Source organism: Toxorhynchites rutilus, chromosome 2 (genome assembly GCF_029784135.1).
Source record: "Toxorhynchites rutilus septentrionalis strain SRP chromosome 2, ASM2978413v1, whole genome shotgun sequence".
Lineage (NCBI taxonomy): Eukaryota > Metazoa > Arthropoda > Insecta > Diptera > Culicidae > Toxorhynchites > Toxorhynchites rutilus.
This window is the reverse complement of record NC_073745.1, coordinates 318,063,025-318,090,702: the sequence shown is the minus strand read 5'-3', so window position 1 is coordinate 318,090,702 and position 27,678 is coordinate 318,063,025. Positions and strand designations below refer to the sequence as shown.

General features: G+C 38.8%; 1 protein-coding gene and 1 long non-coding RNA gene across 2 annotated transcripts; both read right to left on the bottom strand.

Annotated features, from left to right (window-relative positions):
• Positions 1 to 5,320: 5,320 nt before the first annotated feature.
• Positions 5,321 to 7,020, bottom strand: LOC129768104 (ankyrin repeat and MYND domain-containing protein 2). Its single transcript, XM_055769523.1, has 2 exons — positions 6,017 to 7,020; positions 5,321 to 5,959 (listed from the first exon to the last, which is right to left on the bottom strand). The coding sequence occupies exons 1-2, from the start codon at positions 6,873 to 6,875 to the stop codon at positions 5,547 to 5,549; spliced, it is 1,272 nt and encodes a 423-aa protein (XP_055625498.1). The 5' UTR covers positions 6,876 to 7,020; the 3' UTR covers positions 5,321 to 5,546.
• Positions 7,021 to 17,415: 10,395 nt separating this feature from the next.
• LOC129771402 (uncharacterized) lies at positions 17,416 to 18,165 on the bottom strand. Its single transcript, XR_008742361.1, has 3 exons — positions 18,124 to 18,165; positions 17,612 to 17,892; positions 17,416 to 17,550 (listed from the first exon to the last, which is right to left on the bottom strand). It is a non-coding gene; the product is annotated as an uncharacterized LOC129771402 (long non-coding RNA).
• Positions 18,166 to 27,678: the final 9,513 nt, after the last annotated feature.

Below are 27,678 nucleotides of genomic sequence, written 5' to 3'. Positions count from 1 at the left end.
AGAGAGGAGTCTCAAATCGTGCTTTTTCTGTCCACGTGGTATGTGGACAGCCCCTAATACTTATGAATTTTGTAATTGTCTAATAGAAACTGGACTGGTGAAGTTATCATAGGTAAGCATGATAATTAACAAACTACTCACTTGAACGAAATTGACGTTAAATATACTTTATTCTAAGCATTCTACAATGTATGAATCTATCTTGTTGAAATTCTAACTGTTTGTGTTGCAACGAAATATAATCAGGATGGTCTTATAGAAGTTGAACAGGGTGTAGTGGTAGGTAGTACAAACAAATTTTGACAACACCGAGTTAATTTTCATTGACTTTCCTGATGATATAACTATGGAATTAACATCCCAATTGATTCTTCAGAGTAACCCCTTGGTTTCACTATCATTTTGAATGGGAATTACATTCGCTTAGCGTGAGCATGTAGAATTTAACCGTTCATTAATATTTAAATTTCTCTCGAGTTTCATCAGTTCTCATCTTGGTTATTAGTTTACTGATATTGATTGGTAAGTGTTTCGCAGATGACTATTAAAAACAGAGTTTCACTCGTGCTTTCGTCGAATACAGACGTTTGTTTTCGGTAGAAGTGCTCGTTTAAGAAAAGTGCCATCTCATAAGTAACCGGAAAAAGATTCTCCTTTTAATAAGAAACAAACAGTACAACACGCATAATTTGGAAAAAAAATTGTAATCAAGTGATCTAAAGTGTGCTGTAAGCAGAATTCCAATGTTTAAAAAGTGATATGCCATGTATTTTCACGTTTCGAGGTGTATTGAAATTTTTGTGCAGGAGAACGGGTGCTTGTGTTTGGCATCGGAGTTTTTGGGAAGTATAACGGGATGTGTCTTCTGCACTAGTGAATTCGGTAGAATATGTATAAATATACCTGCATATACTCTAGACAATCTAAAAGATGCGTAGTTTGGTGCTCTTAAAAATTGGGCGAAGCCATTTTTTTTCGCTTCGGGTGTGTTAGTGAGAGTTCGGTTAGATCGTTTCGGCTCGTTCCTAATCGTCGCGCGTTCGATTTCATATTGTGCTAAATCTCTTCTCAACGCGTGTGTTTGTGATTTACATTTCCCCTTAGCTTCGTCTGACCGATTGAGAGTTGCTAATGAATATTTTTCTCGTGCTTTTAAACGAATTTAATTTTGATAAGTCCGAAACTCCTGCATCGTAGTGGTGGTGAGAGAATTACTGTCATGGCTTGCTGGGCGAGCGGATACGTGAGCTAAGTATTATGTTTTCTTCATCTCTCTAACATGTGTCGTTCGATTTGCAGTTTTGTTCGACGGTAGATTCGAAGTGGGGAAAGGTGTTCTCATGTATATGTATGTGTTTTTTTTTCAGTTTTTTCCTGTTGCAGCTTTGATTTTTATATGGTGCGTTATCTTTCGTTCCGGAGTTGGATTCTGAATTCGGATTTTGCATGCAGAGTGGGAGCTGGGGTGATGGATGTTACTGTTGGATTCGTTCTCCGGTGACAGCATGCGGTCTCGTATTGAGAGTTGGAAGCTGGATTCTTGTTTTTTCTCTTTTTAGACTTTTTAGATTTGGTGCTTCAATTTTGCATTTTGGTTTATACGGTGACCTTCTCAGGTTTCCCAAAAATAACTTTCCGTCGTCGCGATCGAAGTGTGATATAGAGAGTCTCATTACGAGCGTCGCTGTGTGGTGAGGGCGAGATGATTTGTATGCAAGGTTATATACACTTCATCTCGTTTTCACCGTGAGGTTATGTTCGTGATCAGGCTCAGAGTAGGTGTGATGAATAACAGAACATATCGCCAAACTCCTCCAAGGCCAACGATCGGTTGGCCTTGGAGGAGTTTTCTCGGTTACCTTCTCAGGTTTCCCACAATTGAATCTCCGCCAGCGCGATTGACTTTCGATGAAAAGTACCTGCGATGAATACTAGAATATATTATTATAATATTTTATATAAAATGTATCGATTTTGCAGGTTTTCCTTCTCAGGATACCTAAAGATAATCTCTGCCGCATGTTGTAACACATAAGATTTTCGGATTTTTGTTTTATCGAGAGGTCAATTTTCACATTTACATAATCACATCACTTACCGCAGTGAATCCTGATTTTTCTTAAACATTCCCACTAACAACTATCCCTTCCATGATAAACGCTAGGGAACCACGCTATAGAGGCGACCCTTCTGGCCTTCGGGCGGCGAATATCATACTAACGTTCCTTCCCTTCCTCTGGTGACTGTAAGGACGTGGTGTCCGAAATTTGAATCCTACGATTCATATTTCGGACACTTGAAATTGTTGATACTACAATGTGAGTTTTCAGGCTTATTATGGATGCAAAGTGCAGATATAATGCACCAACATATTTTGAAATCTTGTATGAATAATACACATGTTTTTCAACTACAGACCAGCAGATAGATATGAGGAACTCTGGATAATTAGTGGACAATGTACAACTAGATGAACTTTTAACAGAAGAATCGTTGATTCCTCCCTATGCTGCCGTGTGTTCTGGCATCTAATTCACTCACGGTAAAAGTAAGCTTCACGTTACTCCTGCAGTGGCCACAAGCGAGTCCTGGGAGTCCTGTCGAATAAAGACGCAGAGCCAGCGAAGAAGTTGATTGAAATGACGAAGCGCCAAAAACTTGAGGAAAGGAAAAGGGAAACTGAAGTGAAACGGATTACCATGAATTATTTTATTACTTTGAACAACAAATAACTTGAAATCAAATATATAATTATCATTTAAACAATATAACCGATGGCCTAGTGGTAAGCGTTGCGCTTGCCAAGATGGGGGCTGGTTATGGGGAACTATCTAGGGTGTGGTGGAATGAACATTGGGTAGTGCCAGTCCCCAAGAAAAGCCACAAAAACCCGGAAACAGCTCCTCTAAGCGAATTGACGCCGCTATAAGCGTCTTTGCCTAGTCCTGGTGGTACTCGGGACATAAAGCAACAGTATCACGATGGCCCTCCTGCGAGATAGTGGGGTTGGACGCAGGCCCTGCAAGTCACAACACTAAAACACCGAGCAACGAACGATACACAAGAAGATTTGAACCGGACTAATCGACACAGACCCAGGCGACGAAAACGGACTAACGATTGGAAACTCGGGAAGTGGAATTGTACATCTCTCTATTTCATCGGAAGTACTCGTGTGCAACTATTGAAAAAACGAAAGTTTGATATCGTAGCGCTGCAGGAAGTGTGTTGGAGAGGATCTACAGTACGAACATTTCGCGATGGTCATAGCATCTACCAGAGCTTTGGCAACCAGAGCTCTGCATAGTCATAGTCAACTGAGGATAGTCAGCTGACTATCTGACTGACTATATCCGTATTCAGTTAGTAATGACTTTTGGCTTCTTCACGCAGTTTCTCCGCCAAAACGACTGAACAGTCAGTCGGGCGTTTAGTCGCTATCACTCTACCGACTCGACTATATCATTTCATTCTTCCCAGTCCAATTGTCCTCGGCAGTCGCCCACCACTAAAAAGTGACTTGACTAGAAAATGAATTAACTAGCGTTGACTAGCGAGTATCACTGGTGAACTAGTCCAGTAAGTGGTTGTTTTAAATGACTCGACTAATGGATACAAATCTGCATCTTCTTTCAACTGACTTCAATCCACATTTCTACTCCCCTAGGAACGAAATTTATACCCGCGTACGCAATCTTAGTTTTTCGTCCATATAAAGAGGAACGAAAACATGATTTATGATGCGAAAAATAAGTTACACCATCAACGGACGGTTTATTGTCTACCCATCGTGAACATCGTCCCGATGATGACAAAGACGAATTCTACGCGCAGCTGAAACACGAATACGGACGCTGCCCAAAACATGACATCAAGATCATCATCGGAGATTTCAATGCCCAGATCGGTAAAGAGAATGAGTTCAAACCTGTAATTGGTATGTACAGGGCACACCAGTTAACAAATGAAAACGGCCTAAGACCCATCGATTTCGCCACCTCTAAGAATATGGCCGTACGCAGTACCTTCTTCCAACACAAATTTCTACACCAATACACCTGGAGGTCACCTAATCAAACAGAATCTCAGATCGACCATGTTCTGATAGACGGTTAATCGGCTTTTCTAGGACTGAACCTATCGATGCGCTAACATCGATTTGAACCACTACCTAGTGATGGTTAAGATGCGCCCAACACTCTCCGTTGTGAACAACATTCGGTACCGATGCCCACGACGGTACAATCTTACGCGACTGAAACAAGCAGATGTCGCCAAAAACTACGCACATTCGCTTGAAGCTGCGCTGCCGGAAGAGGACCAAATTAACGAAGCTCCTCTTGAGGATGTAGCGGAGAACATCCTAGGACAAGTGGAACGAAGACGACGGTACGAGTGGTTCGAGAAGAACGCTGCGCGGGAGCAAATGCTGCGTCAAGTTACCCGTGAGAACGTGGAACGATATAGACAGAAGCGGAGACAGCAAACCCAACTCTTCCGGGAAAAGAAGCGTCACCAGGAAGAGGAGGAGTATGAAGAACTAGAACAGCTGCACCGTTCTCATGAGACGCGAAAGTTCTTCCAGAAACTCAATGCATCCCGAAAAGGTTTCGAGTCACGAGCAGAAATGTGTCGGAATAAGGATGGGAGTATACTGACAAACGAACGTGATGTGACCGAGAGGTGGAGGGCAGCACTTCGATGAACATCGAATGGCGTACAGGCAGAGGACCAGGATGACGATGGAAGTGATTACGATATTTAACAGCTTAAGAACAACAAATCAACTGGCAAAGAAAGCATCGGAGCGGAACTTATCAAGATGGGCCCGGAAAAATTGGTTAATTATCTGCATCGGCTAATTGTCAGTGTTTGGGAAACAGAACAACTACCGCAGAAGTGGAAATATGGAGTTATTTGCCCTATCTTCAAGAAAGGGGACAAACTAGACTGTGAAAACTTTCGTGCAATCACCGTCCCCGCTTCCCCGGCGTCGTTGGTTACACGATGCTATAACCAAGAAAAATCCATGAAATATACGGAGTTTTGAATGATGAACTCAAGCTGATGAGCCTTGGTCTGGTACTGCATTTTTTGTGTTTGAAGATTCAAAAAAAAGGAATCTACTCTGTGTGACTTAATGCGTGTATCGATGAGTTGGTAAATAAGCTGGCTTTGAACAAAGCCAATGAAAAAAAAACCATGGACCCCTTAACAATCTTTACATTAAAACAATCCCATGGAGATGCTTCATGAAGATGCAAGTGATTTTCGCAGACCAGCGCATGTTAAAATTGACAACAGCTATGCTAACATGAAATACATTTACATTGTTATTTTGTCTGATTTATTCACATCCAAAGAATAGCAAATTACACTTATATATTGTACGTTATATAGGATTGACTGTCACATGATTAGTACAATTTTCCTCCTCCTGCGTCTAGTTCACAATTAGAATGGATTCATCATCCGTATCGTATCCTATACATTCCCTACAAGAAATGCTACAAAAAAATCTAACGACTTGTCACGCGATAGCTGCCTTAGCTTGCCACCAGTTTCTGAAGCTGCTCACTTATCTCAGCCGAATCGATTTCCTTCTTGGCATCCTTGCCCAGTTGCCCCAAAGTGGCCGTTGAGGAAGGCCTTGCGCATACTTTCTTATGCATAAACCAATGCAAACGTTGGCACTCTCGATCGCAGTACTGAACCTCCTTGCATTTCGAGCACTTCTTGTCTGGTTTTTCCTCTCCGCATGAGCTGCAGAACGAAATTGTATCCTGGAAGCCATGTTGGCCATTGATGGCAGCCTTTATAATCTCCAAAGCGCTTGCAACGTTTTCCTTGCTGGCAAGCTGAGACACCACCTGCCGAAAAACGGTACACTCTCGGAATGGGAACTCGCGAACGCATTCACGAATTGTAGCTTCGACATATTCTAGAGCACCATCCTTTCCTACAAATTACAAAAATATATATGGATATATGAACTATCGTTCCTCATTCAACTTACCTTGCTTCAAAACTCTCTTAGCAAACAACTCCACAAAGTCACTTTTTAGATCTTTACCACTTCCGCCATCGGCTCGATCCTTCCTTGCCAAGAAATAGTCTCTACATTTGGCAATTTCATTCACGAAATATCCCAAATAGTGGTATTTGAAAGCCATCACTTCATTGATCTCATTCCGGCGTTTCATTTCCTTCTCCATCATCTCGTCTAGAACCTTTTTTATGCGTTTCAAGTCATCAATAAACAGACCATACTTCTGCAGATTCAGAGCGATTCGAACGGGATGAATGTTGATCTGCATAACAAACTTATGAAACCCTTCGAGGTGCACAACCGGCAGCAGTGGTTCCTTCTGGGAGCCTTGAGCTCTGGTGAAATGTTCGATCTCTTTCAGCGGAACGAAATTATTGATGGTGGCGACAACCTGATGGTTGCCTACGAAGGCAGCCATTTGGGCGGCCGTTCTTCCAACCGAATTGACCGCATTAATATTCGCCCCTGCCATTAGCAGCTTCAAGCATACGTCCACACTCTTCGACAACGCTCCAAAGTGCAGCGCCGTATAGTTGTACTCGTGCTTACCGGAATTCACATCCGCGCCTTGATCCAGCAGCATCTGGACCGCGTCTTTGTTTCCTTTATACGCCGCGTGCTGCAGCGGGGTCATTCCATTTTCATCCACAAAGTCTACGTTTTGTTTGAACTGAGCCAACGCCAGCTTCAGCTCGCTGACTTCATTCTTCGAGATGCGGTCGAAGATTTCCTTCTGTTCGGCCGATAGTATCACTTTCGGTACCTGTGGAGTGGCCTCTTGAATTCGCTCCTCGGCTAACTTGGCCTGCTGCTCTGTCGAGGACATATTGTTTCACAACTGGACGCTTTTCTTGCCAAAAATAAAGCCAGACAGCGAAATGTTGCTAGGAAAAAAATATAATTTTCCTTCTCTTTGCGGGACGAAAAGTAAACATGCGCTTTTCTATTCGCCAGTTCTGACAGCTCGAACTGTCAGCGGAGAAAGTGTACTAAAATTTACGCAGGGGTGATCATCAGGGATACCAGGTGATTTTTTCAAATGTCTTCACATGGTACGAAAAAATGTCTTCAAATGTCTTCACAATCATTTCGAAGGAAACTAAAATCCATAACTTATAGCGAATTCGTTTTTGTTCAGTTTCAACCCCAGTGCCGCTCTAACTGCTGTCAAAACGTTTTTTTATTCACTCAGTTTCGCACTCAGTGTCGCACTAGTTCGCCCCGAAAGCTGTTAGTTTCGCACTGAGATGTTTCACGGGTTGGCACTCGGGTTCACCAATACAACTATACTGAACTGTCAAGTTCCGAATATTGTTTTGGAAAATCTAAAAATAAAGACTATGAAAATGGAAAACCTGCTGCTTTTGCTTTTGTATTATTGGAATCGTAATCCAATTCGGATTCTGATTTTGAAGAGTAGAGTAGACGGCATTAAGCTACGTGTGCCTTCATTGGGAGGTGAAAATAATGATGGATATTCAGGTGGAATAAATTTCAAAATCAAAATTATGAATGAAAATTTACTTTAACGTATCGAATATTTATTTTATGTGATTAAATAAAAGTTTTTTTTCCGATATCGCAGAATATTCAACGAAAATTGTGTCTAATGATGGTTTTATATTATAATAGTAATTATTTGTGGAACAAATAGGAAATGCATCGACAAATGGTTAAGTGAGTGTCAGAACTACATGTGTTAGGTAATCAAACAATATTAAGTAAAAATTTTCATCCAAACTTTTATATGTTTACACTGCACTTGGCCCTTCTGATCTGATGGAGAACAATTTACCTCCCAAGCACTAATATCACCACCAGACGTCGACACTGTACATTTGCCGTCGTAAATAGTAACAAATCAGACTATATAACGCACACCAACAAACCACCGCATTCGTGAAACTGAAAACTTTTTTTTATTACAGAGTCAGTTTGGCACTGACTCAGTTTTAAAAACGAATTCGCTATTAATCAATGTTTATTCTAATTGGTATTGTTATATAGCACATTTCATTGAACTTATCTTGATGTTTTGAAGTTTTATTTCGATGAATGTGAACATAGAATATATCATGCGACTACGAACTAAATTTTATGAGTTTCGAAATGATAATTGGTTTGATAAACCGTTGATTGAGTTGATTGTGATTCTTCCACAAAATTGGAACTGTAATATGTAATATGTAATTTGTTTATTTCAGCTTTGAAGCTTTGATGGCAACTTAAATCATTTCCATAAAACTAATTATTGAAACAGTATGCAACCGCGGAAAACCTTGGATTTGTGAAGTGGTCGTTTTAAAGATCTGGGTTGTGCAGTATAGACCCAAAATAATAAAATACAATCCCACAGTCATTGGAATTCTCGAACTAATTTTTTCTAGAGACAATATGTATTCAGACCGTATAAAGTTCACCAGAATTTGAAGTAAAAGTCGCTTTGTTGTTCGATTCATTCTATATACTTGTGAATTTTCTGCTTGGAAAAGTTTGAAAAAAAAGTGAATGATCCCGAGACAAAAATCTTCGTTGATTACTAAGGACAATGGTAAAAAAGTGACTCTGGTGAAAAAAAAGTGAGCGGATGATACTGAGACAAAAGACCTACATCTTTGACTATATATTCGGCCAATAATATCTCTCAAAAATCTACGTACGCTATCATACTGAAATATCTTCACATATTTCATAATGATTTCATAATAATCACATAATCGAAATGAAAACATGTCTTCGAACCTGGTATCTCTGATGATCATGAATGCAATAGATAGCAATTCTAACTTTTGAAATGGTCCGATGTAACATTTACATCAACTCGAGAAAAACGAAGTTGAACACTAATCCGCATATTGTTTAAAAAAAGAATCGATCTTCATCACCGCTTCCACCACTAGCACTCAAATATAACTCTGAAACACCAATCGTAACGGTTGATTTTAGTTTCAAGTTAAAGAACCGGAGCAAAAAATGTTACATTGAACGTTTTGATTCGTCGCGTTTGTACATTGGACAAATTACGTTGCACGATAAGAATTTCAAAATAATTTCTAAGCAACAATCCAAATACCTGCATGAAGATTGGAAACATTCCTCCACAAACAAGAAGATTTTACTCTAAAAGAGTAAAAAATGGGAAAAAGCTCATTCCGGTTCACGATCGGCGATTGGACGGTTATGGAAGTCATAGTTCAGCAGAAAATTATTTATTGCGGAATGGAATACATTAGAATAAAAGGTAAAACCATGTAAAATGATATAGATTTGGATTTTAAATTTTTCTCATTGAATTTAAGAGCGGTGAGCGGTAGCAAGAGGTTACTCATCAGATTCTTAATACAACACAGCAACGACACGGATGTGACGGTTTACCACTGAGAGAAGCGTCGTTTTGTAAACATTTACCGATGAAGGTTGCGTTAATGGATCATTTTTAGTTGTATGTCTGAACAATCGCTTCCTGGCTACAGGAAACCGTAAGGGTGTGGTTACCATCTTCAGGATGTACAAGGTTTTGAAGGAAAAATATCCCTCACTCGAGAAAACCATTTTAAACTTCATGACATTAATTGGATGAATTGCCTACATATGAGTTTTTGGCCATAGCATCCCAGATGTGCCAAATGCTGTCAGGTTGACACGCCTGAAGAGTGACAGTTTTCCGGAATTTCCCGATGATGAAGGCAAATCTTGAAAACATAACGGGTTTCTTAGTGGTTAGAAACCGACAAGGCGAGGTTCCTTTATTTAAACGATTGAACGATTGAAGTTTAATAAACGTGAGATGAACACAAAATTTTTTTTTGACGTAGGACTACGTCTAACCGGAAGATATAGGGGGTGAAATGGAAATCTAGGCATTGAACAAGTAGGAAAAAATGCAAGATTTGGAACGCTTATAACTCGAGCATTTCTCAATAGATCGCGAAGGTTTTTGCATCAATTGATAGAAAATATATCTACGCATCAATCATAACGAATAACATTTCATTTTTCTTGAGATAAATAATTGAATAATTGTGAAATATCAAGCATTGTCAAAATGCACTATGTGCCCATTTTTGATTGGTCCATTTTGTGCTCCTCAAATCGTACCGACCAAAACGGGCAACCAGCGGCAGCAGCGAAATAGAATGAAGCACGATTGGAAAGGAAAAAGAAAAAAATGAACGAAACATTGGTCGCAGTCTCACACATGCGTAATTCTCGAGCCAGCCAGTCAGCTCCCCCCGCTCCGCTGCCGTAACGATCATTCTCGTTCAAACCGTACACCACATCGGTTCGCATCACAACACATCAACAAACCAACCCAAGCAGCCATGTCTGGACATGGTAAAGGAGGAAAAGTGAAGGGAAAGGCAAAATCCCGCTCGAACCGTGTTGATCTGGAGTTTCCCGCAAGGGTAGCTAGGCCGAGCGCGTTAGTACCAGTGCACCAGTCCACCTAGCCGGCGTTATATAGTTTTGGCCGCCGAAGTGATCGAGTTAGCTGGCAAAGCTGCTCGCAACGATAAGAAAACCCACATTCGGAACAGAACACATTCGGTTCGGTGGACATCAAGACAACAGGCAGTTGCAGCGAGTGGCGAGTGGCAAACGCAATCGCAAAACGGCATCAAGTAGCAGAAGAAAAAAGTTTGTTCTTTATACAAACTTATCGAAATGGTTTTTTTCAAAACCACGAGTACTAAGTTTTCTAAATTGGAACCATTCCATAAAACAAGGCGCTTTTAGGGCCATTAAACCTTCCAAAAAAGAGTTTAGGAAATACAGTTCAATGTTTTCTAAACATTATCCAAAATAATAATAAAACACAAATTGATTTTTTCATAATTTGTTTGCCAGGATCTGATGAGTATGTGAATTTGGCAGTTGTTCTGAGCTTATTGATATTTGGGGACTTTCCTGATTATTCAATTTTCACTAATTCTTAAATTGTTTCCAGATTGAAAGTACAGTAATTTACAATTAGTTCGACATATAGCTAATTGGACGGACATGTAATGCGACTTATTTAGATGGACATTTTTGTAAACATAGAGATCCAAATTATGACCTCACATTGAAAGTCGACACTGTTCCACTGTCATCGCAAATGTTCAATTACAGGTTAAAATCGGCTCCAATGCGACACTGAGCGGCGCTTCGGCACGTCGCATTGAATGTAATTTACTGTCACAAAGCTGGATGGGAAGAAATTTTCCAACTGTGAAAGCTGTGGCGAGTGGCAACAAATCGCTAAACAGGAAGGTTCAGCCGAACAAGATGGGGATATCGAGTGATAACAAAACAATAAACTCTTTAGATTGAATATAATTTTGTGATCCTGAAAAGGACCCTTTTTAGCCTGCATGTGAATCCAACGAGCGAACAAATCGTAATGAATGTATTTTTTTGCCATCGCTCCCTTTTAACGCTCATTCGTTCGTCTCGTTGGACTCGCCCCTCTGGCTGAGTCTGCCGATTTATCTCTATCCTGTGAGTGTGTATCGCTAGAGTATAAAACACGCGGACCCCAAAAAAATATCATATTTTCTTTCAAACCGTAAACCCGTGTGGTTGTACGGCATCGGCATCGTGGACGTAACAAAGGAGGACAAGTTGAGGGAAAGGAAAAGTCCCACTCGAACCGTGCAGGTGTGCAGTTCCCCGTAGGTGTATCCGCCAATTGCTCAGCAAAGGTAGCTAGCGCGTTAGTACCAGTGCACCAGTCCACCTAGCCTTCGTTATATAGTTTCGGCCGCCGAAGTGATCGAGTTGGCTGGTAAAGCTGCTCGCGACGATAAGAAAAACCGCATTCAGAACAGAACACATCAAGACAACAACAGGCAGTTGCAGCAAGTGGCGAGTGGCAAACGCAATCGCAAAACGGCATCAGATAGCAGAAGAAAAAAGTTTGTTCTTTATACAAACTGCTTTGGTGGCAAATCCAGAACAAGGCGGCATCGAGGGCGTTCGAAATGGCTTTTTTTCAAAACCACGAGTACTAAGTTTTCTAAATCGGAATCATTCCACAAAACAAGGCGCTTTTCAGGGCCATTAAACCTTCCAAAAAAGAGTTTAGGAAATACAGTTCAATGCTTTCTAAAACATTGTCCAAAATAATAATAAAACACAAGTTGATTTTTTCATAATTTATTTGCCAGGATATGATGAGTATGTGAATTTGGCAGTTGTTCTGAGCTTATTGATTTTCACCAATTCTTAAATTGCTTCTAGATTGAAAGTACATTAATTTACAATTATCTCGACATTTAGCTAATTGGACGGACCTGTAATGCGACATATTTAGTTGAACATGTTTGTAAACATAGAGTTCGGGGTCCAAATTATGACCCCACATTGAAAGTCGACACTGTTCCACTGTCATCGCAAATGTTCAATTACAGGTTAAAATCGCCCCCAATGCGACACTGAGTGGCGCTTCGGCACGTCGCATTGAATGTAATTTACTGTACAACATGTCACAAAGCTGCAAAGCAAAGCAAAGAAATTTTCCAACTGTGAAAGCTGTGGCGAGTGGCAAACGCAATAGCAAAACAGGAAGGTTTAACCGAACAAGATAGGAATATCGAGTGATAACAAAATACAACACCAAAGGTTCTTTTCAGAACCATCAACATATTCATAAAGAGTAAACAGTAAACTGATCCGTTTTTCAGGTAGATTTTCAGGTTCACGCAGGAGAAGAAAATAAAACAACATATTTAAAATATATCTTTAACAAAAGCTGTCCCCTTTGTATAGTCCTACGTCACTCCGGTTATGTCCCCGACATTACCCACCCGTCTTTTTTTTAATGAAACGAAAGAAAATACGGTCTCGAATCGCTCAAAAATCATTCATTTATATTTCAGAGGTTTGGTTGAGAAACTAATTATACAGTGCTATAAACTGCACAACGAATGCTTCCAAATGGAATATATGTTTGCGTCCTTGCTGCATCCGGTGTCCATACTACCCGGCTAAGTTCTACGTTTGCGCCTTCAGACTCATCGCAATTTTCAATCAGATTGTGTACTAATTAACGGAATATAACATCCGATGAGACGCCTTGGGTTAGCAGCTCGTATAGCCGTTCCCTCACCGCTTCCAGTTTCTGTGAACTTTGAGGACAATCTGATTGGTGGTTTCTCGGAGGAATACTTGCCAGTCGGTTTTCGGCATCTCTTCGTTCATCTTGAACGGATACTGTTGTACCTTACAAGCTATCAACATGAGGAAAGCTTGTCGGAAATTGCGCTCGGACTTGGTGGTAATTATTTTCGCTAGCTCCGAAGGAATGTGTAAACTTTTTTTCTTTCCGATGTACTGAAATGCATACAGTGCTGTTATATTCAAGAAACAAAGAAATGACCATTTTACATTTAAAATTTTAAGAATAGCCTCCTCAGATGGAGCTGGCACTCTTATTCCCAAGTAACGGCTTCTAACCGCGGGCATAACCCGCGAAGTACAATTGACGCACAAAATCAATCTACACGTAGACACATACTTTTCCATGGTTCTTCTCAGCGCATGCTTGGCATCTTTGTAAGTTCATCCTCGGACAAGACGATCGTCTTAAATTTCTCTGTCCACTGCTCACGCGGTCGGCAGCAGTCAACCCAGAGAGCCATTGTACTGTATAAAGTACACAAAAATATTCCTGAGCACGAAAATTGCTTTCAAATTGATCTTTTTATACACAGATGAAATAGAGCGCACAAAATATAAACAGTGGCTTTTAAAAACTTGCATGAGTAAATGGCATCACCTCCAGAGATGCCACATGATTTTTTTTGAAAGTTTTCGACGAAAATTTGAAATGTTGATTTGTATAAATATCTGCCAGCTATCTTTGTATCCGCCAGAATCGCAAAGAAGTATCTGAAAAAAAAGGTTGTTAGCGCAGGGAGCTGAAAGCCATAAGCCATAAAGAAAAGTAATACTACTAGTACTAAAATATAAGGGTGCAACAGGTGTAACCCGCGACGCCGGGGAAGCGCGCGAGTTCGTCGCGACCGGGGATTTTGCGCAGATAAGCGGTCGGCTTAAGCGCCACTCCCGCGAGGGAGACCGACCGACGTGTTTTATCCTTGCCCGGCAATGAGACACCCACTGAGGGCGGGTTTGTCCTTTTTCTCACAAACCCGGTTATTTCCGCGACTCTTCTGCGCTCTCTGAAGGACCCGCGACACCGTTGGTCCGCGGTCCGTGATACAACCACAAAACTGAGAACCACGGCTGGTTCCGAGAACACCGCTTAGGCCAAGAATCTCATCATAGGACCAATTTCAAATATCGTTAATCCCACCCACCTTGAAACTAGCTTCAGAGAACGTGAAGCGGGGGTTGGAATATTGCTGCAACAGAAAAGGAGCCCCAACCCTGGACTCAAGACCTATTTCCTGAAAAAGTTTCGATTTGTCGGTGTTTCGGCTACACGCCAGCCAGTAAAGATGCGTCCGAGTTCTTTTTCTAGACCTCTATAACTTTCTCAACAACATTTATTCATTCGTTTTTTTAACTCTCTACACATAGAACTCAATAATCATATCAAACATAACAACCATCATTATAAACATTCAAACATCAATTCAACAGCAATTATATATTTTTTTATAAATCACATATATACGTTGGTTTTGAACCTCTACCCATGGGATTTCTAATCTGTTGCTTTTCTAACTAACCTATCATTTCATCTGCGTTCATGCCCTCCTTTACCGACGATATTCTATCGTCGTCGGTTATTGCTCTATATTTAGCATGCTCTATTTTGTGTGTGGCATTGTGGCTTTGTTAATACGTGTGTGGCTTTTCAAATTTATTTCTCTACATGCGCATGTGTTAGAAAGAAACGAAAAGAGTACTCACAACCTAGGCATTATGTGAATAGCCGGCGGCTCTTGCGTGCATGGGAGACGTGGGCGATGAATCCGCCGATGAACTCTGGTATTCGAGCCGCGGCTGGTTTTCCTTTTCCGCGAGTGTTGTAGCGCTTACGAATGGGATGCGCGGCCACCTTCAATAGCGTTCGGGGCTGGATTCCAACGATGGACGTGGGGTCGAAAACGGCTCTTCCTCCTATTTTACATAACAGAAAAATTCCACACAAAAGCCACATTTAGTTTACACACACCACGTGCCACATTTGAATATAGAGCTTACCTATTTATCGTTTGACGGATGCACTGGAGGGTATTTCTTGTTACAATTATTTGAATAACCTAATTCACTCTACAAATAGGAAAAAAAAACTCTTAACACACTAACTAACGTGCACCTAGCACCAACAATACCTTCCGGTTTCAAACTCGCGATTTAGACACAAACTACACCGCTTTCGCCTCGTCCACGGCCAAAGTTGAAATGGGCGAGTATCTGATTTGATCCTCAGATCAGCCCGGCATTCTTTAGAACCGGAACTACGTAATTATTAACGATGTTAATAATTCCACAGTCTTAACCGAAGTTCTTTGTGGTTGTACCCGTCTCGTTTTTCCCACATTCGCGGTTTTTACGCTCCCGAATACAGTCCAAATCGAGTTCGCCGGGTTTGGAGTTTCAAGAACAAGAAACCCGCCGAAAGACTCTGCTTTTTTTGGGAGAAAGTGTGTTAACAAAAAAAGGAAAGCATGAGTCTTCTAACTACGTATTGGTCAGTGAGTGTCTTCGCTAAACTCAGCCGCCGGATCCCATTCAGCACCCATTATGGCTAGTCGCTCAAATATTCAAAGCGGAGAGGCTCTCGCTCTGCCATTCACCCAAACAAATACAGAAGGGAGGAACTCAGATCCACACATACGAGATTGTGTGGGATCTGACTTCAAATTTAAGAAACGAGGGGCTTCCATATGTCGAAATCAGTACCGTGCTACACAGGATAGAGTTTGCGACAAAAATTAAATATCAGTAAATTACGAACATGTCTGCAAATTTAGCATCCTTGCGATGCTGGAAAACAAATTTCGAAATAATTCGAACTCGAACGGATTGATAAATGTGCTTAATCGAAGTCGAACGGGTAACAAATTGCATCATTTTGCTGATTTCAAACCCGATCGGGAACCGGAATAAAGGTGCTAATTTGTCTCTGTTCTGGTCAGCGTTGCCAAATGTCTTATACAATTATCCAGATGCATTAGAAGTTAAAGTCAGATAATTCGGAAACATTGGCTCCAAAAATGAGCAATTACAGAATATCTCTTTGGCTGATGCATGTCATTAGTCCGATGGAACGTCAGTCTCTAGAATAAAGTTAGCAGAAACGGTCACTGAAATTCAACGATGCCTAAACGGGAACACGACACTGCACTTCCTACTAAAGGCGGATCATTCATGATATCGTTTGTCAAATTGCACCAAAAACGATAACAACACCCGAAAGAAACGAAAACTCAAAATGACCGAGGTACGACTTGTGTTGTTTTGATTTTGAGTGTTTGAAACCCGACTTTGTACATTGAACATTTTTTGTATCGGTGATTAAAAGATGAAGAGGAACTTGAAATGTTGTTTTTGCAATACATTCAATGATTGAAAATTAATAGTGTGCATCTGTTAACTCGTTTTTTACATTTGTTTTGAAAAGTTACGCGAGATATAGAGTATAAAAAGTTCCTAGAACGTAGAACCTAGAACCGGAACCTAGAATACCACTTCCTATATGTTTACAAATTAACAACTGTTCCATAACAATTGCGGATCATAGAGACCGTCCTCCGTCCATCTACATTTCCAACATTGTTATTGAAACTTTTCTTTATAATATAAAGTTGTCTTCAAAAACAATTCTAGTATGATATTGTTTCATAACCTGCAAAAAAATGTGTTTTTCATTTGAATAGAATACTAATTGGATATAGAAAAGTTAATTTTAATTCATCATTTTAATTTAAAAAACGTGTTCATTCTGCATGAAATCAATTTTTTTTTACGCCCCCCTAAACTAGTAAACGAAGCTCAATGCCTCTAACGCGGATAATCAGGAGGGGAAAAAAAGTGTTACTTTTCGTATAATGATTCGCTACATAGATAAAGTATTGTTATCAAAGGTAAAATAAATCGAAATTTATAAATAATAACGAGCTACCTTTTTGCACGAATTAATGTTAGCGTTCAGAAACAGAAAAATCTAGCAGATATTTTGTCAGGAACTGAAATTTCAGTTTTATTAAGATAATTTGAACTAATAATAATTCAGTTTTACTTTCCGCTTTATTATTTATTATTTTTTATGTATTATCGGACTTTATAAAAACATTTTTCTTTCATTCAAATAAGAATACGAATTACACAAATTACAAAATTTATTCCATTCGAGTTCATACAAAAAGTAAAAAAATCAGAATCAATTAATAATACTTAAAAGAACATACTTCGGCTATCGTACCACCTGAATCTGGTCTTCATTGAACACTTTACTGAGGCACCGTGGGACTTCGAACTACTTGCTCAGCTGATTGAATTTAGATTTCCAATACTGAGCTTTCTGTCGCCACATTTCGTGCAATCTGTAATTAGAATTTTGTGAATGTATCAATCAGAATTGTATCATACAAACAGAAAAACTACCTTTGATACTTGGCACAACATTTTGGTGTTTTGACTTTTCTCCGGACCGATGAGTAGAGTTTCGCAAGGCTTTTATTTTTTTTTCGGATTTTCACACTCAGATTATGCGGTGTTGTCGTCACTCCATGGATTGGGATCTTCCCGGATGAAATCCACGTAGTTATAAATATAGCAGTAGTCCTCTTGCTCGATTATCAGCCTAATTGTTGGAAAGCGTTTCGAAGTTTTACCAGGTTCTCTTTTCGGTTGAACTGGATCAACGTATTTCTATTAAAATGGTCCTGCAAAAGTTAATGAGAACTTTGAAGCACTATTAGTTTATAATATAATTTTTAGTTTATAATTTAATAACACGGGAATCCTTATTCGGAATTAGTTTAACGTCTCCGCGAAAACCGATCCAGTGCATTTGTAAGGACGCATCCGAGGGGAAACGATGGAAACTAACGTGATTATTTATACTCGCACTCGGACAGTCTTTCACTGAATAACGCATTTTTAATCAAACTAACCATTTTCTTAAGTAAAATTCTGCTTCGAACACAAAGGTAAATAATTGATTGGAGAAACATTTGACAGATAGTGTGAGGGGAAAAAAGTTCCAAGATAATCTTTTTTTTTTCAAGCAAAATGCACTTAAAAAAAGTACTGCAAATAATTGAAATATTTCGAATAAATGTTTCGTGCTCCCGTGGCCGAGTAGTTAGCGTTAAACCTAACATGCCGGGGGTTCGGGTTCTATTCCCGTTCTGGTCGGTGTAATTTTTCGTCAAAGAAATTTCTTCCGTCTTGCACTGTGATCACGCGTATTCTAGAGCTTGCCACTCAGAATACATTCAAGGCATGTTATTTGGCATAGAAATCTTAACTAAGTACTAATGAAAATGACGCAAGTAACACTACGTTGAGACGGCGAAGTTCCTCTAGGAACGTCAGTGCTATTTAAGAAGAAGAAGAAGAAGAGTAAATGTTTCCTAATTTGTTTGACGAAAAATTCCCCCGACCAGACCGGGAGTCGAACCCGAGCCCCGGTATGTTAGGCTTGACGCTAACCACTCTGCCACGGGGCACAAACTGAAGCTAAGTTATCAAATCATCACATGAAAATGAATGTGTCTTATGTTCGGAAAAAGTGTCTTATGTTCGATTGAGAGTTTCGTTTGAGTTTGTACCGTATTCACTGAAAGCAATGGAAATGAAATTGTGAAATGCAATTTGCAATATGCCAGCAGGCATAAGCAGTTGCCGGCGCTGGTTGGAAGACTAATATGCCCTCATATGCCTCTTTAAATTCCACTTTTTTAGAATGACGGTCCGGAGCAATTCAGTTTGGAGAAATGAAATTGAATGAAACTTCTAATTGAAAGCAACGATCATCCTTTGATGTGTAAAACTGAAACTTAAATATAGTCCATTCAAATGATAATTTCAGCCCATTCGAGCAGTTTTAATTGCTTTCAAAGTGCGTTTGCTTTCAAACAAAAGGACGGCAGTCAATTCGAAATTGAAAAATCCGTTTTTTAGCGTTAGTAAAGAATACTTGTTACGGACAGCTGAGGCTTATCGCGAATCGAGTTAGAGATCCATAAGATAAGCACTATTTGAGATTATATTTAGAAAAGACCTCCAAGCGAGGTATAGAAACGTTTAGAAAGGACCAATGTAAGGCAATTAAAAGATGTAAGAGCTCAAGTGTTTTGTTAGGCTAGAAAACGCTTGTAGTTCGAAATTATTGCCGGTCATAAATTCAGAATGGACGAATATTTAAATAGCGTCCGGTAAACAATTTAATGCATGCATCATTTAGGATGCATTTTTATTACCCTTTTCCATCCCTAGCTGCGCTCAGCCAGATACACCAGCAGGGTGTAATAAAATAAAAGGATGTTATTTAGAGCGAAGGATGGAAAGGGGAAATCCAAGAATAAGATAGGCGCACCGACGAGGTGCTATAAACTTAAGGTATTTTCTTAGGGTAGTGCAGCCGTCTCAGACTGCACGTTACCATACGCTAGAAGAAGGGACAAGGAAGGTAGATGATCTAAACGAAACCGATATGTTATCGGTTTTCAAGAGAGAGAGAGGAGATGTTCCTCGTCAATCTTAGTTTAAGGAACCATGTATATATTGTGAAACTTTTGAATAAATTTTTTAGTATTGTAACAGAACTCACGCGAAAGCGTTAAAATTTTTCTTTCAATAGAGAAATTTTTCATGGTGGCTCCAGAGAGGAGCAAGTTTTTCCTTTTATTTAAGTACAAAATGTGTTAATTTGCGAACTCTTCTCGGCAGTGGATGCCAGAGGTGATGTTCGTGAAATCTTCTCAGCAGTGAATGCGAGAAGTGTGAATTTGTGAATTCTCAAAGGCAGTGGATGCCTAAAAAGTGCATTTCTTTCGTGAATTTTATCAAAAGGCAGTGGATGCCTAAAAAGTGTATTCGTTTCGCGAATTTTCCTAAGGCAGTGGATGCCTAAAGAGTTTATTATTTTCGCGAATTTTCCTAAGGCAGTGGATGCCTAAAGAGTGTATTATTTTCGCGAACTTTCCTAAGGCAGTGGATGCCTAAAGAGTGTATTATTTTCGCGAACTTTCCTAAGGCAGTGGATGCCTAAAGAGTGTATTATTTTCGCGAACTTTCCTAAGGCAGTGGATGCCTAAAGAGTGTATTCTTTTCGCGAACTTTCCTAAGGCAGTGGATGCCTAAAGAGTGTATTCGTTTCGCGAACTTTACTAAAGCAGTGGATGCTATATACACACATAAATATATGTTAATTCAAGTACCAGAAGGCAGTTATTATAAATATGACCAACTGCCGCAGCAGCACGTGGTCGTGGAGTTAGAAGCAAGAGGTAGCAGCAGTATCCTCGGCACAATCGGAGAGACCATCGCTAGAGATACCAGGAACTGTCAACCAGCGGAACCAGAAGCAAGCGGTGGCATTAGATGCAGCAGCACCAGCATTGGCACTATCAGAAGTGACAAGAACAATCCGAGCCAGAAGGTTTGGACCACTCAAGAACCAGTCGGCACCAGCAGCAGCAGTAGTATCCCAGCACCAGATGAGTTAATCGAAAAACAGGTATAGAATTAATCTATATTAAGAATTATAGGGGTTGCGATAGCAACCATGGGAGTTTTTAAAATAGGGGCCAAGAGAGCAAAGAAATGATAAAGGAATAAATTCGTACGGTCAAGTGAGCCAACATTAAAATATAAACAATAAAATTAGTAGGAATATGGAAAACACATACAAGATGATTACCACTAAATACTTCACACGTAATGTGAAGGGTCACTGTCACCTATGTCACGAGTCTGATGAGGAACAGATGATTTATTGTTGCGAGTGTGAGCGATGGTTCCACTTGAGTTGCACTAATCTAAAGCAAGCCCCTCTAACGGGTGATCGGTGGATCTGTGTCAAATGCACAGATCTAGAATATAATTATTCGAAGAAAGTGCGAATAAGTGACTTAATAGGAATACTCGCTACTAGCATATATCCTAGTGGGTGGGGAAATTATTATAAGGAGGATATGCCAACCAAGCCGCCTCCATTTAGGGTAATTAGTGAATTGCATAGGCGAGTAAATGGCAATTCTGAATCTGAGTTTAGAAACTCAGAGGAATGCCATCAATTAAAAATGCCTCCTCCTTGGAATCCTGATCTAGTTGATTGCAGGAGGAAAGGTAATGATTCAGATGACAAAGTATTTGAATCATCTAAAGTAACCAGATTAATTGCACCTCCTCCGTGGAACCCTAAGTTGGCTAGGTATATGAGGAGGAAAATTGACAATTCATCTGAGTCAGAAGATTCAGATGATGAAGACAAACTTGAAGTGATACAAGTTGAAATGAATGAAAAACTAGGAGATGTTAGTCCTCAGAGCGGTGAAGATGGCTGCTCATTCCCAGTGAGGAAAGAGCCATTTAAAACCATATCAGTCGCAAAACGCGAATCTGATTATGAGAATAGTTTGCCCGCAATAGGCAAAACGGGTATCATCACAGATGTATGGGCTGTGATAGAAGAAAATACGAAAACCTCCACAGAAAGAGGAATTATGGCGGAAAAGAAAAAACCATGCGTGATGCATGAAGTCAGGGCGGATGAGATATCTGCAAATAAAGAAATAGCGGATTCCAATAATGGAAACGCTAAAAATTTTAAGATAGAAAAACTATCTATCAACCTTCAAGATCCAGAATGGGAAAGGCCAGCTACTGGATTAATTAAGAATTCTGTTGCAACACTGATTGTTGAACAGAAAATAAAATACCCAACTGAAAAACGGTTTGAAGAAATAGAACCACCTGTAGCAGTAGAGGAAGTAGTCCTCAGAAATAGAACAAAAATATTAGCAAAATTTTATTTGAAGACGAAAGCCTGGCGTGAAGGTTTTAAAAAATTCCTTAGAAGTGCAAAGTTCATCCCAAAAATTGGGAGCCAATGTAAAACCAAAAGTGTTATCATCAAGATGGATGATTCATCACAAGATGCTAACATACAATTTGAAAACTCAACAAATATAGAGATTTGTGTTATTGAGCCTCCGAGGAAGGTAGCGCCAGAAATAACACCAAAGGAATTGTTTATAAATGAATCTTCATTTCTTCCAAGGAGAAATAATTCCCACAATAGAAAATCATATTCAGTCGATAATTATAGTATTGGAAATCTCGATAAATACTGTACCCCAGATTACCAGTATCCTCGACGTCGTATCAAAAACGACTTCCACTCTGTAACCGCGAGTTACACTATTGTACCATCATTAACGAAATATGATGAATATTCTATTTTGCAAAATTTGTGACATGTTGACAATATTTAGTCATAGGGCAACACATATAAAATAATGCGATCGTTATAGTTAAAAGCCATAGATTCGTATAAAATAGGACTACTTATAACCAAAAAAATTATGGCTCTGAATAACTTTCAAATCTTTAGAAGACTGTTTCCTAAGTATTAGGGGCGTCTATTTACCTGTATGACAACGAGAGCAATACATCTTGAGTTAGCGCAAGATATGAGTTCGGATTCTTTCATTATATGTTTCCGCAATTTGCAAAATTATGGCCCAGATAGGGAAATTATTACCGTAGATCAAAACTATAAACTCTCTAATATAGAGGTTGGAAAGTTTGTTTTTCAACGTTTGTAATATGTTGATATTCTTTATATCTATATAAAGTATAGAAAATCTTAAGCTTGATAAAATATAAAGACGAAAATCTTAAAATGGAAATTTAACAAAACTGTTAACTGAATTAATTAGAAAATATTTTTAGGCAAATGATTTGCTTGAAGTTCAGCAAGTGAGCTGCTGAAAGACTTTAATACAATTTAAGATACAATTGTTTCGTTATAAAATGGACCCAATAAAATGATAACTTGTAAGGTCCAAAATATCAATTAGAGCAAAAAAGAAGAGACTGTCTGGTCAAGCGTCAAGCATTTGGAATGCTCAAAACATTACTCTGATGGGTTAAAAGTATAGCAAGTATTCTGCTGAAAAATATACATTGACCACTAAAGAAAAAATTATGGCGCAGCAAGTGATATGCTGAAGCCAGTTTCTATACGAATGATTGGCTCAAAGCTCAGTAAGTGAATTGCTGAAAGGAGCGATATCAACTGTAAATTAGTTGATGGTAGAAAAAATTAAAAATACAGCTATGAAGAATTTGGAAGACTGATTTGTTAGCAAGTGGATTGCTTAACCTTCAGCAAGTGATTTGCTGAAGGGGTCAAAACCAAAAGTTTCTTTTTTAAGCAAGTGAATTGCTTAAAACTCAGCAAGTGGATTGCTGAGAGTAACAACATCACCAGTAAGTCGGTTGATGAAATACAGCATGTGAGATGCTGAAGAAAGATTTTTTAAACAAGTGGTTTGCGAAGCTCAGCATGTGAGTTGCTGAGAATATGATCAATGCATTATTCAAATGAATATTAAAAGCATAGCTTCCAGTCTTAACTGAGGGAAAGATTGGAGATGGTTAACTATACAATGTAGATGACATTATGAGTTATTTGAATACAAGTAACAGGAAAAAAAAATTGAATGAAATTTTTAAATGTATTTCAAAGTATATCACACTATGAGAGCATGAGTTGCATGCATAAAGAAAACGACTTGAAAAAGTTTATGTGAGCTACGATCAGTCGTATTATATGATTAGTCGGAACAGTTACATGAGAACTGAGGCTTTAAAATTGGATTTAGTATTCAGAGACAAACTTTAATGTTAATACTTGCTGAAGGAACGGTAATTGTACTACCAAAAGATTAGCACATTGACTAATTATTTCAAAAGGATGTTTTGAGAAAAACAATATCAGCAATGTAACAAGACAACTAGCAAAGGGATGTTGGATTCAAGATTCCTTTCTTGGCAACGAGATAACTTAGCATTAAAATAGAACGTTGTGTTTGATGAAAGAAAATCTTATAAGAGAAAAGAAAATGTAATTTGCATTTCCTTTAATGGAAAATATTATATAACACTGAACCTCAATGAATAATTTTCCAAAAAGAAACTTGAAGTTAGTTTATATAATTAACGGTTATATCAAATTACTAGTGAGAGCAATTATTCGAAATTTACGAATGTTTACGATTAGTTTGCATAACTGTATGCAGAATAAAAATGAAACAAAAAATACTATTATTAATAAAACAAATAATAAGTTATGTTTTCTAGTATAAACTTGTAAGTGTAAGTGTAAGGAAAAGATAATAATGTGAGTGAAATCAAATCACACAATAAAACACAGAATAAAGCGATACAGCTACAGATGGAAATATGTTCAAGCAAATGTATATGATTTAGAACATGTAGAACGACTATCAAAAATTTAAATTAAAATGTAGAAAAGAATGATAATACTGAAGAATTTGGTAAATCTATGTAGTAGATTTACGGAGTCCGGAATGTTACGGACAGCTGAGGCTTATCGCGAATCGAGTTAGAGATCCATAAGATAAGCACTATTTGAGATTATATTTAGAAAAGACCTCCAAGCGAGGTATAGAAACGTTTAGAAAGGACCAATGTAAGGCAATTAAAAGATGTAAGAGCTCAAGTGTTTTGTTAGGCTAGAAAACGCTTGTAGTTCGAAATTATTGCCGGTCATAAATTCAGAATGGACGAATATTTAAATAGCGTCCGGTAAACAATTTAATGCATGCATCATTTAGGATGCATTTTTATTACCCTTTTCCATCCCTAGCTGCGCTCAGCCAGATACACCAGCAGGGTGTAATAAAATAAAAGGATGTTATTTAGAGCGAAGGATGGAAAGGGGAAATCCAAGAATAAGATAGGCGCACCGACGAGGTGCTATAAACTTAAGGTATTTTCTTAGGGTAGTGCAGCCGTCTCAGACTGCACGTTACCATACGCTAGAAGAAGGGACAAGGAAGGTAGATGATCTAAACGAAACCGATATGTTATCGGTTTTCAAGAGAGAGAGAGGAGATGTTCCTCGTCAATCTTAGTTTAAGGAACCATGTATATATTGTGAAACTTTTGAATAAATTTTTTAGTATTGTAACAGAACTCACGCGAAAGCGTTAAAATTTTTCTTTCAATAGAGAAATTTTTCAATACTCACAATCGAAAATGGTTCGGCTTTAGAGAAAGAAAGAAGTAAAAAAAACACCTGGTAACAAAGTAATATAAGATTTCTTCGGGAGAATAATCTTTCTTGGGTAGAATTACACCAAAAAGTAACGACAAAAAAAAAGTAATAAAAAAACAAAGCCGGAGTAGTTACGAAAACGTTTGTTCTTATGATCGGAGAAACATTTGACAAATATTGCAAGGCAAAAAAAAAACTGCAAGAATTATTGTTTTGTTTCAAGCGAAATGCACTTGAAAAATAAAGTTCATTGATAGAATGAAAATGTGCAAACAAGTCTTCAAAAATTAATATTAGGTGTACCGGTAAGTTTCTTCGGTTTTACAACAGATGGCGTAACTTGATTATTATTCCAGTGAATCAAATTTTCAGACATTCGTTGGAAAGCTACTGTCATTGCGCGTCTTTTTCAGTATATTTCAAAAAGTTGAAGTGTGAACAACATAGTTTTTTGCCACTTCGAATATGTCGAATTTCGTACCAACGAGAGTTTTTTTGGCGGGGAGTGTTACTTTATTACTTCAATATGAAGAAAAAAGCAATCGCTTTTTGGTGGGAGTTTATGGTGACCATGCTCCAACTGAGTGAACGTGTCAAACGTGGTTTGCACGGTTTAAAAGTGTTAATTTTGACTTGGAAGACGACGAACGTTCCGGACTGCCAAAAAAGTTTGAAGATGAAGAATTGGAGGCTTTATTCGATCAAGATCCATCACAAACGCAACAAGAACTTGCAGATACACTTGGAGTAGCTCAGTAAACTATACCCGATCATTTCAAACCAATGGGAATGATCCGAAAGATAGGACATTGGGTACCGTATGAATTGAAGCTACGAGACGTCGAACGTCGTTTTCTCACGTGCGAATAACTGCTCCAACGGCATAAAAGAAAGGTTTTTTTTGCATGGAATCGTTATAAGCGATGAAAAGTGGGTCCATTACGACAATCCTAAACGTCGGGTCACGTATGGATACCCCGGCCATGCTTCAACATCGACGACCGAGCAGAATATTCACGGCCAGAAAATTATGCTGTCTGGTGGGACCAACTGGGTGTGGTGTACTATGAGCTGCTAAAACCGAATGAAACTATTACGGGGGATCTCTACCGATGACAATTGATGCGTTTGAGCCGTGCACTGAAGGAAAAACGGCCACAATACGAGTAAAAACAGGATAAAGTTGTTCTGCAGCAGAACAATGCTCGGCCGCATGTCACGAAACCGGTCAAAACATACTTGGAAACGCTGAAATGGGAGGTCCTATCCCACCCGCCATATTCTCCAGACATTGCTCAACATGGCCTGGTTGACCAGCACTTGATGAAGTCATAAATTGGATCGATTCGTGGTAAGCCGACAAACTGGCCGAATATTTCCGCAAAGGGATCCGTGAATTGCCAGAAAGATGGAAGAAAGTTGTGACTACCCAGCAAACATTAAATCGCATAACAAGCATATATATAACATCATATGCCCTAAAATTTGGTTGGCATATAATGCGCCTAACTGGAATATGCATGCAAAAGTGGAGGCCATATACATGCATGGCAAATGCTTACCGAATTTGTTCGGATGAATATGCAACTTTGACCGGCTATAATAGCGATTATGTTGAAATTGAATTGCAATCTAATATGAATATATTCATGAATTGTCAAAGCACCAAATACGACTTTTGCCATACTCATATACGATTTATTACAGACATAGAAAAAAAAACAAATGGCGCAAAATATTTTCGTGGAATGTTTATTATAGCCTCATGAATCGCCATTTTTATATATGAGTATTTATGTTAGTAGATATAATAATAATAATTGTTTGATTGACTTGTGTTGGGAGTGGAATAGGAATGTTTAAAATGGTACAGATTGATGTTTGGTGAAAACTGCTCCGATGTGGGTTCGAATTCCGGTTGTCTGGATTATCATCCACCAGCTATCTCGCGCGGCTATTTGAAATTTAATTCAACAGCGGTTGAAACTTTCGATTACATCAGCATTTCATTGACATTTCAATATGATGTAATATGTTCTTTATTAGGATCTAATATGATTTACTGTTTCATGATTTTCTTCAGCATGCAATTATACGCTTATACGACACACAAACACCATCAGCGTAATATACGCATATGATGTGGATTAATTATATTTTACGACAATGTACATCATAAAATTGATGTTTATGTTATACCGATTTGCGACTTAATTTGATAATGGTATATAAAATCGAGTTTTTACATTTTATGCCTTTTCAAATATACACGATACATACTTTGATTGATATTATATGCGATTATGATTTATTCGGATTTCTTGTAAGACTTGGCACGTGCAAAATTATACGATTTAATGTTTGCTGGGTAGTGATGGGCAATACTTTGAATATTAAATTTGTAACCATTTTT

Coding starts and splice junctions, on each gene's coding strand:
- LOC129768104 (XM_055769523.1), bottom strand. CDS start 6,875: ATGTCCTCGACAGAGCAGCAGGCCAAGTTAGCCGAGGAGCGAATTCAA. Junction 5,960..6,016: donor TAAGAGAGTTTTGAAGCAAG/GTAAGTTGAATG, acceptor TGTAATTTGTAG/GAAAGGATGGTGCTCTAGAA.